The following is a 12,475-nucleotide window of genomic DNA, read 5'->3' on the forward strand; positions in this document are numbered from 1 at the left end:
AGATAGATAGATAGATAGATAGATAGATAGATAGATAGATAGATAGAAAGAAAAATAAATAAAAATAAAATGAAAGCCACCAGGCTAAGCCCAGGTAGAGAAACAGACACCACCTCCTAATGGAAAATGCTACAAAATCACATTGCAGCAGTCCACATACAGGGATGGGGGGAATTCGTGGCCACTTGCTGCCATTTCCGATGCCATAGAAAGTAGGTAGCCTGATAACGTTGGCCCATTTTGAAATGCATGGAAGATTTGGAGCACTCAGGCTTAGAACATTGTCCCAGGGCACACTCTCCCTTCCCCACCTCCCTCTTGGCTTTTAGAAGTGAGTGTGGACATCTGAAGACAAAACAGGGCTACGTCTATCATTTCCCTGCACTTTTTGCCACACAACATAGTGTACAGCTTCAAGGCCTACCAGGCATGTGACCACAGGGAGTGGGGTGCACTGTGGAAACTGGAGCACTTCGGCCCCGTCGAAAGGGGGCGCCATCACCCAGCTCCAGCCAATGGTTCCCATGTGTGAATACTGTTCCAGGGTTGCCAGATGGTATTACTTTTCAGGAGATGCCAGGAATCCCAATTTTCAGGTGGATTTCCTCTTTTTTTTTTTTTTTTTTTGAACTTGGCATCTATTTTCAATTTTTCTAAAAAAGTGAAAGTGACACAATACATCTCTGTAAGCAGGTTATGCCTGTGGGCTGCTGGTTTATGATTGCTATAATAGACCCTTGTCCTTAAATTTCATATTCGCCATTTCGGTGGCTTCCCAGGTGACCTCCAAGGCCCCTTGCATGTAGTAAGGGGTAATTTTGCTGAGACTCTGAATTTGAGCTTTTCAAGTCACAGCTGGTGGCTGGTGAGCCAACCAGTGGCCTTGTGCCCTCACATCTTCTTTGTGACATGTGTTGCATTCATGGTAAATTTCCTGAATTGATACACCTTTTGTCTGTCTGTGAGGGAGAAAAAAGCCAAACACTAGTGAAGCGAAGAGAAAGCGAAGTTATTGGAAGAGGAATGGTTCTCAACTAGAAAAGAGCAGTTTGGGAGAGGTTAAAATGTTCTATTTGGCTTTTGCTGGTGGCACAAATTGACTGTGTGAATAGATTTACCATCCTCTAGATCTGTGATGGGAATAAATCCACTATCATGGGGTGTTCAGGCTAGCATTCGCCCAAGTGAGTGATGAGAGCATCAAAAAGAATTAAAAGGTGGTTACCTCGTGCGTGCATGCATGCGGCATGAGGGAGTGTCCAGAGGGAATGTGATTTTGGAGAACGCAGGCACCGTGTAGGACGGTTCTGGAAAGCCAGGATGGGAAAAGCTCTGGTAGTGGAGCTGCAGCGTTGACTTTCACTTGGAGACAGGGTGATGTAATTTTAAAAAGCACCTTCTTAGCATAATATGACTCAAAGGGCACAGGCAGCTCCTGGTGATCATGCTGCTGCTGGAGGAGCATTTCCTCCCAAATGAAAGACGCTCAGGGGAAAAAGGGTCTGTGCAGATAAAACTGGTCTCTACTGAAAAAAGATGCCTTTGTGAATCTCCTTGTCCGAAAGGAAGTGAGCATAGGGCTGCAGCGGCCAAGGACAGATCATCCCACCTGCTCACAGGTCATGAGATGAGCTTCCAGGCTACCTCAGAGGCCCCTTGTTCCATCCCAGCCCCAGACTGATGAGGCACAAGAGGAACAGGCTCTTGCCCAAAGATTGGCAGTAAAAAGATAAGGGTCATCACATGGTTCTTTTTAGACAAATTTTATAAGTGCTCTATGCGAGAAATGGCGAAGGAGCTTGTGAATTTCAGGTTCTGCTTGTCCTGGTGCTGCCCAAGCCTTCTACCAATGCTGGTGTTTGCACCCCACGTGTCAGGTGCTGGCGCATTTGTTTAGCTTTGCACACAATCTTGGTCCCTTATTTATGGAATTGTCTATAGGGTCTAAAGGGAGCTTGAGTTTTTCAACTGTGCTTTACTGCCGATGATGGAGAGAACCATGTGGTTTGGTGATATTCACAAATACTTAGATTTACAAGGTTTGGGGTTGAAGTCATTTTTCATCCATCCATTCAGCAAAAATTATAATGCCAGGCGTCAGGGATATAACAGTAAACAAGATGGGTATGATCTCATGAAGTAGGTGAGGCTCTACAAGAACTGAGCCCACAACCTCTCCACCCTCATTGCTAACCATCCTTCCCCTTGCCCCCCATTACAGCCCCCTTGCCACTCCTCAGTGTGCTGACCTTGGCCCACCAGGGCCTTGGCACCTGCTGTTCCAGGCAGAGGGAACAGCAGGGTATTCCCAGGGCTCACTGCCTTCATGTCCCTACTCAGATATCCTCTTCCCAAATGGTACATCTCAAATGACCCCTGTGTGTCCCCTCCCGTCATGAGCAGCCCCTTACCCTCTGCATACTCCTGACCCTTGTCTGTCTCTGCTTTGTGACTATGAGGTCAATGAGGGCAGAAGTGTGCCTGTTCCTCTGACCCCTGTACCCCCACACCAAGAGCAGCATCTCACTCAACCAAAGAAGCTCACTGCATAGTGCAGGTCACAAGCCTGGTAACAAAGTACCTTTGACTTTTCCGCAGTAGGGGTGAGGATGTGTCTATACCTTGGGGTGTTTTGGCTTCAGCTCCAGTATAGCTCAAAACCACATCCTTCAGCTTCCTTCACTCCTTTTTCTGGTCCTCCTAGCTATTTCAGGGACCTGATCCTTTTTGCACTGAGTAAGGAAGATACTGGTGAGGTCTTCCCCATCCTTTTACCTGTTGCTTGTTTCCATAACAATAAGAATGTGCAACACAGCTCGCTAAACAGAGCTTCTTCCAAACCTCATTCTCAGCCCATGTTTGTTTTACTTTCTCATCTCTCCTATTGCCCAGCAGGCCAAGTGACAGATGAGAAGGGCAAAGCAGCCTCCAGTGGGCGAGCAGAATCCCTGGCTCACGTGTCTGGCAGCTCCTTACCTCTCTGTCCTCAGGAGCAGCATCAGGGATGATGATAAGAGACTGTACATCAAAGTCTGAAAATGGCCCACTTGATTTTTTTTTTTTTTTTTTTTTTTGAACTGCAGTCTTGTTCTGTGACCCAGGCTAGAGTGCAGTGGCATGATCTCGGCTCACTGCAACCTCTGCCTCCCAGGTTCAAGCAATTCTCCTGCCTCAGCCTCCCGAGTAGCTGGGATTACAGGCACCCGCCACCATGCCTGGCTAATTTTTGTATTTTTAGTAGAGATGGGGTTTTACCATGTTGACCAGGCTGGTCTTGAACTCCTGACCTCAGGTGATCCACCAGCCTCAGCCTCCCAAAGTGCTGGGACTATAGACGTGAGCCACTGCGCCCTGCCCCATTTGATGTTTATTGCACAGAGCAGCCATCTACAGGTGCTGTGGAGGTTCCTCCAGGTGCCTTGACCCTTCTCAGGGAGCAGCTGGGATGTGCCCTGGCCTGTACTAGAACAGCTGGTGGGTTCTGTTGGCCCTCATGACATTTCTTAAAAACTGGAAGACGTTATGAAGAAATAAAATTCAGGGGATTTCACATAAATTTCAGATGCTAGCTTTTCTTAGGGGGAAAAAAAAGCATTTGGTAACACTAGGAGCACAGTCCTACGAGGCAAGCATTGGCTGGAGCTGGGAGGTGGCTTCTATTCAGTGGCACTCGGCCCCTGGCATTCAGTAACACTAAGATGGTTCCTGGGGCATTTGCACTCACAGCCCCTTTCATGGGTGCCTGGCAGAACTTGCTATTCCTTCATTTTAGGTTAGCATTCCCATAAAAACCCACCATCCCCATCAGCTCAGTGCCTGGCTGTACTAGAAAGCAGCCCAGTAGAGCCTCCGGGTGTCTCCTGCCCTCTCCTGCCGGTGACATTCTTTATGTTGCTACCCGAACATTCAGACACAGCATTCTAATGGGGCGTAGCAAGAAGTCAAGTGCTTCGACAGGAACTCTTAATAATCAACAGCCGATGGTTTGCTAAGGTCCTGAGAAGGGAAGCATGCTGTTTTTCAGCAAGCCTTGCACCAGGTCACAAGTATACACAGATCCCCCAAGACGTCATACCTGTAAATTTCATTAGTTTATTATAGGCCAGCGTGAATACCAATCTTTGGTACCCTTAAATGATCCAATCCAGTTACCTATGTTAAATTTACATCTCCAGGCCAAGCATGATGGCTTGTGCCTATAATCCCAGCACTTTGGGAGGCTGAGGCGGGCGCATCACTTGAGTCCAGGAGTTTGAGACCCGCCTAGGTAACATGGTGAAACCCCATCTCTACAAAAAATGCAAAAACTAGCTGGGCGTGGTGACATGTTCTTGTAGTCCCAGCTACTTGGGAGGCTGAGGCTCAAGAATTGCTTGAACCTGGGAGGTGGAGGATGCAGTGAGCTGAGATTGCGCCATTGCACTCCAGCCTGGGCAACAAGGGAGACCCTGCCACAGTAAATAAATTAATTCACTAATTAATTAATTTACATCTCCAGCCTAGGCTCTCTCTCAAACTCTGGATTCCTGTGTGCACAGGTCAATTCAACAGCTCTGTTCTGGTGCCACACTCACATCCTGAACCCAGTTTGTCCCAAACTGAGCCCTCTGCTCCTCCCAGACTTCCTCCACCCACAGCCTTCCACAGCTCAGCAGAAAGCAGTCACATCTTCCACTTCAAGCCGTCACCCATGGAGTCACCCGTAACTCCTCTCTTCCTCTCCCATCCACAGCTGGAAGTCCTGTTGGTCTGTCTCTGGCAGATGCCCGTAATCTGACCACATTCTATGTCCTGTCCTCCACCACTGTTGCCTCCTGTCGCCTGGACAACTGCAGTAGCCCCGACCATCTCCCTGCTTTCACCCCCACCTCCTTTCAGTCTTTTCTCCACTCTGTACCTACATCAGATCTGGTCTTCCTCTGCTCTGAATTCCTCAGTGGCTCCCCATTTCCCTCAGAGCATGGGCCTTCCAGTGCCCTCCAAGGCCCTGCATGACTTGCCCTCCCCCAACCCCTCTCAATCCTTCTGTCAGCCTATACCCCTGCTGGCTCCGCTCCAGCCCCGTGGGTACCTGGCTGCTCCAAGAACACATCACATGCCTCCCATCTTTGCGCTGGTGTCTGGAGCACACTTCCTTGGTCCTCTGCGAGGCTCTCTCTGCCCCTGATACCCGCACTCCAGATCTCCCTTACCCCGATCTCCTTTGCGTGGTTTTTCATGTCAGTTTCCACGTCAAACACTGTGTTTTAAATTTATTATTTCTCCAGCTTATGGTCTCTCACTGTGTGAGTGAGGGACTTGGTTTCTCTGGTCACTACTATGTCGCCAGTGCCAAGAACAGAGCCTGGCACAGATAAATATTTCCCCAAGGGTTGAGATTCAATAGGTAAACTCTCTTTAAGCACCCCAAAGAAATATCTGGAGCAGTTCTATATTTTAATGGAGTATGTTTTAGTATGAAAAAAAATCCAAACATAAATAATTGAGAGGATGTTACCGTGACCTCCCCTCCCTGCCCCAATGTATCCATCCATTACCCACCCTTGGCAATAATCAATTTGCAGCCAAGTTCATTTCCTCATCACCCCTACCCATTCCCCAGATTTTTAGGAAGCAAATCAAAGCCTTCATATAATTTTTTCTGCAGATATTTTAGTATTCTTTTTTTTTTTTTTTTTTTTTTTTGAGGTGGAGTCTCGCTCTGTCGCCCAGGCTGGAGTGCAGTGGCCGGATCTCAGCTCACTGCAAGCTCCGCCTCCCGGGTTTACGCCATTCTTCTGCCTCAGCCTCCCAACTAGCTGGGACTACAGGCGCCCCGCCAACTCTCCCAGCTAGTTTTTTTTGTATTTTTTAGTAGAGACGGGGTTTCACCGTGTTCGCCAGGATGGTCTCCATCTCCTGACCTCGTGATCAGCCCATCTCGACCTCCCAAAGTGCTGGGATTACAGGCTTGAGCCACCGCGCCCGGCCAGTATTCTTTTCTTTTTAGAGCTTCATTGTACTCTGTTGGGTGGGTGTACCATAATTTATTTTATTAGATGCTTAGTCTTATTAGGTGCTTCTTTTATATCACTGTGTATTTTATAAAACCAATTTTCCATTCATGGGAACTTCCAGAATCAACTGCAACTTTGCAATACTTGTTTTCTTAAACTGGGGTGTTATTACTTTGTAATTCTTGTTACCCGTGCAAAAGCAAAACAGAAAAGAGCAATAATATTGCAAAATACCCATCCCTCTTCCTAACATTATATATTATTCTTTACAGGTATTCTGTAAGAAAGTTAATTTTTTAAATAACATTTTGTTTTGATGCAATTTTTTTAACTTTGAGTTTCAGGAATAGGTGTGCAGTTTGTTCTATAGGTCAACTGCATTTCACAGGGATTTGGCACACAGATAATTTCATCACCCAGCTAATAAGCATAGTACCTGATAGGTATTTTTTCTGATCCTCTCCCTCCTCCCACCCTCTACCCTCAATAGACCCCAGTGTCTGTTGTTCCCCTGCTAGTATCCATGTGTTCTTGTTGTTTAGCTTGTAAGTGAGAACACACGATATTTGGTTTTCTGTTCCCATGTTAGTTTGTTCAGGATAATGGCCTCCAGTTTCATCCATGTTGCTGCAAAGGACATGATCTCATTCTTTTTTATGGCTGTATAGTATTCCATGGTGTATTCCATAGTATTCCACATTTTCTTCTTCTCTTTTTTTTTTTTTTTTTTTGAGACAGAGTTTCACTCTTGTTGCCCAGGCTGGAGTGCAATGGTGTGATCTCGGCTCACTACAACCTCTACCTCCTGAGTTCAAGTAATTCTCCTGCCTCAGCCTCCCAAGTAGCTGGGATTACAGGTGCCTGCCACTACACCCAGCTAATTTTTGTATTTTTATTAGAGACAGGGTTTCACCATGTTGACCAGGCTGGTCTCGAACTCCTGACTTCAGGTGATCCACCCACCTTGACCTCCCAAAGTGCCGAGATTGCAGGCATGAGCCACCATCACCGGCCTCCACATTTTCTTCATCCAGTTTACTATTGATGGGCATTTAGGTTGATTCCATGTCTTTGCAGTTGTGAATAGTGCTAGATGAACATACATGTGCATGTGTCTTATGGTAGGATGATTTATATTCCTTTGGGTATATACCCGGTAATGAGATTGCTGGGTCAAATGGTAGTTCTGTTTTTAGTGCTTTGAGGAATCGCCATGCTGCTTTCCACAATGGCCGAACTAATTTATACCCCCACCGGCAGTGTGTAAGCATTCCCTTTAATCGCCAACCTCGCCAGCATCTGTTAGTTTTTTACTTTTCAGTAGCCATTCTGATTGGTGTGAGATGGTATCTCCTTGTGATTTTGATTTGCTTTTCTCTAATGATTAGTGATGTCAAGTATTTTTTCATGTGATTGTTGGCTGCATGTCTTGATACAATTTTAAACTTAAAGAAACATTGTAAGGATAGTACACTGACACTTCCACCCTTCACCCACACACCCAGATTCACCAGTTAACATTTTACTCCAATTGCTTTTGCTTTATATTCTCTCTCTCTCTCTCTATATATATATATAATTATATAAAAAGTATATATAATTATACAAAGATATATAATGATACAAAAATTATATATTTATATATGCAAAAATATTATGCACACACTTATGTGTATGCCCATTACCATGTATTGATCTGTAAATTAAATTACATAACTATAGCTAGATCAATCGATAAAGGGCATGTATGTGTGTAAATATTTGAGATGAAGTTGCAGACATCATTCCCCTTTACCCCTGAACTGTGTGTGTGCATGCACATGTGTGTGTGTGCATGTATGTGTGTGTGTGCATGTATGTGTGTAAACCATTTGAGATGAAGTTGCAGACACCATTCCCCTTCACTCCTGTGCATGCGTATGTGCGTGCATGCATGTGTGTGTGTGTGTGTGTTTGTAAACTATTTGGAATTACCCCTCAACACTGCGGTATATATCTCCTAAAAACAAGGGCATTTTACATAAGCACAGTACACTAATGAAATTCAGGATATTTGGTATTAATAGAATACCACTGTCTAAGCCATAGACTGTATTTGAATTTTCCCAGTTGCCACAATAGTGTTCTTTACAGCACTGCTCCCTCCCCAGGATCAAGTGCCCCCGGAGCCACCACTGCATTCAGCCGTGTCTGCCTAGTCTCCTGTAATCTGGAACCATTTTCTTGGTCTTTTATGACCTTGACATTTTTGGAGATTACAGGCCAGTTGTTTTATAGAATGTTCCTCAGTTGGGGTCTAATAGATTTTGAGCTGCACTCCGAGAATATAATCTAAAGGAACGTCCCCCTGTCTTCTGCCCTCAGGACCTGGAAGCCGGCGAGAGAGACCCCTGTCTGCAACCCGCAAAACTCTTTGCGAGGCTGAGGACCCAGAGGAAGAAGCCTCTGCTGTGCTCCGAGCCATCCAGGTGGAGAACGCGGCCCTGCAGAGGGCGCCCCTCAGCAGAAAGGCCGAGCAGCCAGCCAGCCCACTGCAGGTGCGCTCCGGGCAGGTCGAGGAACCAGGGGATGCTCCCTGGACTAGCCAGTGTCTGAGCTGCAGTTAAGAAGAGCAGGTGGGCAGAAGAGAGAGGTGTAGTGGGTATCACTGACCCCAGATTCATCCGTGTTTCCAGTGTTCACAGTCACCCACTGACCTGCTATGGCATTACTTCCGCCTTCTTTTGACTATTTCACAAAGCCTAAGCTGGGTGCTAATCAGCCTCCAATCCTCACTGATTTCCCTGCAAACCCTGGATACCTTAGAGCAGGGTTGCAAACGGGTGGGTCAGTGAAGAATGGAGTCAACGACAAGCCCTGGCTTCCCAGGAAAGGTCTCATTCCCAAGCATGGACCCTTCAGGCATCCATAGTCCTCACTGCTTCCTGTTGTCCTGCCCCTGGCCCACTTCGTTTGTTCACAAAGCCTCTCTGGGCCTACAGGGGTTTGAGTTTCCAGCTGCTGCCTTCAGCTTTGAGCAGCCAGTAGGAGGATAAATGGTGGGTGGAGCAGGGACCTTGGGGAGCTGGAGGCATTGGGTATAGCTTGGTGTGCACATTCTTTCCCAGAAGCTTGGTGTGTGACTCGCCTGTCGAAACCCTTTTTCATAGTTTGTCCCCCTCGATGCTCTCTGTAGCCCTGAAATAGGCAGGGCTGATTTCATTGCCTCACTTCACAGATGTGGCCACTGGTACAGAGAAGCAAGGTGGCCTGCTTCTCTCAAGGACAGGGTGATCACATCTTTGGAAGTGGCCGAAGTCTGCCCGCCTGCAAGCCCAGGGCCCTGTCACCAGCATCGGTTGTTCCCCAGGCTCTATCTTGGGGCTGCTCTTTGGGGCATCCATCGAGCAGCACCTATTGTGTGTGTTCCCAGACCTCTGACCTTGCCCCTGAACTTTACGTCTATGGTAGCTTGAGAAGGTCCCTGCCCTTTTCTGTGCCCTCATCTTTCTGTGAACAGCATGGAGTGAAGGCTTTGTTCCAACATCACATCATGTGATCACATCCTTACAGGATGCAGAGGGACCACCAGCAAAACCATGGACCAGTCTACTGGAGGAGAAGGAAGAGACCCTTGAGGTCAGTGCCAGGCAGAGACGAATGACAAAGCCCCACGCATGTGCATAGCACCTGACGGCCTCCAGGGCACTTTCCTTCACGCTGTCCCACCAGGTCCTCACTGTGTGCCCTGAGCACTGGTGTCATGCTGCCCATTTCACAGATAGGGAGACCAGGGCTGGCGTGGCTTACCCAAGGTCACGAGTTGAAGCCAGAACTCACCCAGACCTGCTGACTCAAACTGTTGTTATCTATCTATTTATTTATTTATGTTATTATTATTATTTTTTGAGACAGAGTCTTACTCTGTTGCCCAGGCAAGAGTGCAGTGGTGCAATCTCGGCTCACTACAACCTCTGCCTCCTGAGTTTGAGTGATTCTCCCACCTCAGCCTCCCAAGTAGCTGGGATTACAGGCACCCACCACCATACCCAGCTACTTTTTTGTATTTTTACTAGAGATGGGGTTTTACCATGTTGGTCAGACTGGTCTCGAACTCCTGACCTCAAGTGATCCACCCACTTCAGCCTCCCAAATTACTAGGATTACAGGTGGGAGCCACCACGCCCAGCCTATATTTCTATTTATTGACAAGACAATGTAAAACAGATCTTAGTACCTTGAATAAATAAATTTTTTTATCTGTATCTAGGTCGGTTAAGTATATCTCAGCAAATTTGGTCCCAACAAATAAGGATGTGAATTAATAAAATGCCCAGGACTGTCTTTGCTTGGTCACACACAGGTCTGTGTCATGTGCTTAGAATACAGAGGCAGCTGAGACAGATGAGCCCTGGCCCCATGCAGCTTACAGGCAGCAGCAAATAAAACCATTCATAAACAGGGTGACGTCAGAGAGCGATGACAATCACAGCTGCTAATATGTGAGAGAATGACAGGGTATGGGGCAGTGGCTGCCTCTGACAGGGTGGTCCTGGGTGCCCCTGGGAAGGCATGTCCCATCTGAGCTGAGCCCTGCCTGTTCAGAAGGCACCAACAACAGGGAATGGCATTCCAGGTGGAAGGAACAGGGAAAAAGCTTTGGGGTGAGAATGAGCCCAGCCTGATCACGGAGCAGGAAGAAGCCCTTTGTGAGGCGGGGAAGAAGGGATGGGAGAAGCAGAGGGAGACAGAGCCCAAGTGGGACAGGGTGTGCATGTCGCACCCCAGAGCACCAGAGTTGTTTGTCGTTTGCATTGCTGCCACTTGTCCTGCCAGTTCCCATCATCCTCGTCTGCCGCTAGCCTGTGTTTCTGACAGGCCTGCAGTAACTGCCCAGGTCCGGAATTTCTGGATGACCTAATTCCTGACCCACAGAGATTCCGGGGACTAAAATCTTCTGCAGATAGACAGCAGGGCACATTTCTAGCGTCAATGATAAATGAAAAAGAAGGGGAAAAGGCTCAGAGAATTAAAATGAAAGGGCCTAATGCTATTACTGGAATTCTTCATGGGGTCTGCTTACTTTGTACAAAGCAGAACAGGGGCTCAGTTGAGATGGCGAGAGGATTTTTTTTTTATTTTTTGAGACAGTGTCTCACTCTGTCACCCCAGCTGGAGTGCAGTGGCACGACCATAGCTTACTGCAGCCTCAAACTCCTGGGCTCAAGTGATCCTCCTCCCGCAGCCTCCCAAAATGCTACGGTTGCAAGCATGCACCATTGCATCCGGCCAGTGAAGCTTTTTGATAAGAGAAGGTTTCCAGTAGCTCGTCGAAGTGGATTGTTTCCTAGGAGCACCCTGGTCATCGGAAACTGAGATGGTGTGAGGGGTTCTAGATAGAAGCTTCGGGCAGTTGCTGTCACCCTCACATTCCTGTTCCTGTTTTATACAAAGGGACTGTCAGCCTAAGCATGTCTGCCCTTGACCATGACCCTGCTGTGTCTTAGGCCAGGAGTGTTGCCTGAGACATCTGTTTAATAAGCCTTTCCCATCCTCAGCTGCTTCCCATCACCACGGCGACCACCACTCAGGAGCCGGCCGGGGCAGCAGGGGGAGCCAGAGCCATCAACCAGGCCATGGACAGAATTGGACTTCTGGGAAGCAGGTACTACCAAGGGTGAAGCCAAACCCAAAACCCCTTAGGAGTGCAGCCATGGGGATCTTCTTCATGAGTGTTCTTTGCTTTTCCTATGTTTTTTCAAACCCCCTATTTCTTTCTTTAAGATGGGGTCTCACTCTGTTGCGCAGGCTGGAGTGCAGTGGCACAAACAGCTCACTGCAGCCTCAAACTCCTGGGTTAAAATGATCCTCCAGCCTCAGCCTCCTGAGTATCTGGGATCACAGGTATGTGCTGCTGCACCCAGCTAATTTGTGTACTTTTTTGTAGAGATAGGGTCTCACAATGTTGCCCAGGTTGGTCTCCAACTCCTGGGCTCAAGCAATCTACCCACCTCGGCCTCCCAAACAGATGTGAGCCACCACGCCTGGCCCCAAACTCTGTTAAACGATTCCTTTAGACTATACTCTGTCTCCCCCTCCAGCCCTAAAGCATTCAAATTGACTTGATTTCTTTTAGGCATATAGCTCTTATCTTGGTCAGTTTGGCCCCAATCTGTGTAGAACTTGAACCTTCTTCGGGTTTCCAGTAGAATACCCCATGCAACACAGGGCGTTAAACTTGTTCCCCTGCTGATCTAGGGGGCGAGGCTGGCCCACAGCAGCGTCCTTCGAAGCTCCTTTTCTGTATTAAAAGTTTGTCCAAACTCAGCATTCTGTTCCATTAATGTGTAGCAGCAGTTATTGGACCTGTCAGGTTTTATTATCAAAATAAAGCCTTCCCTCTAGTCTTCAGACAAAATAGATCTTCAGAAAGATGTGCCAGGCTGAGCCTGTAGTTTCTGGCATGCCATGGCACACAGGCACACTCCGAGGGCCGCTGT

At 47.5% G+C, this 12,475-nt stretch overlaps 1 protein-coding gene across 9 annotated transcripts in view; it reads left to right on the forward strand.

The window, feature by feature from the left end:
* Positions 1-12,475, forward strand: part of KIAA0556 (KIAA0556 ortholog) — a 233,999-nt gene that overhangs the window by 142,846 nt on the left and 78,678 nt on the right. For 8 of the 9 annotated variants that reach the window (XR_002726524.1, XM_023192932.1, XM_023192935.1 and 5 more), the window contains 3 exons: positions 8,361-8,533; positions 9,549-9,614; positions 11,534-11,640. Coding sequence is in view for 8 of the 9 variants with exons in the window: in XM_023192932.1 (XP_023048700.1) it covers positions 8,361-8,533; positions 9,549-9,614; positions 11,534-11,640 (346 nt within the window). In the remaining variant the exon portion in view is untranslated. The remainder of the gene's footprint in view (positions 1-8,360; positions 8,534-9,548; positions 9,615-11,533; positions 11,641-12,475) is intronic. The other variant, XM_023192933.1, reaches the window with a different exon arrangement.

Source organism: Piliocolobus tephrosceles, chromosome 17, assembly GCF_002776525.5.
Source record: "Piliocolobus tephrosceles isolate RC106 chromosome 17, ASM277652v3, whole genome shotgun sequence".
Lineage (NCBI taxonomy): Eukaryota > Metazoa > Chordata > Mammalia > Primates > Cercopithecidae > Piliocolobus > Piliocolobus tephrosceles.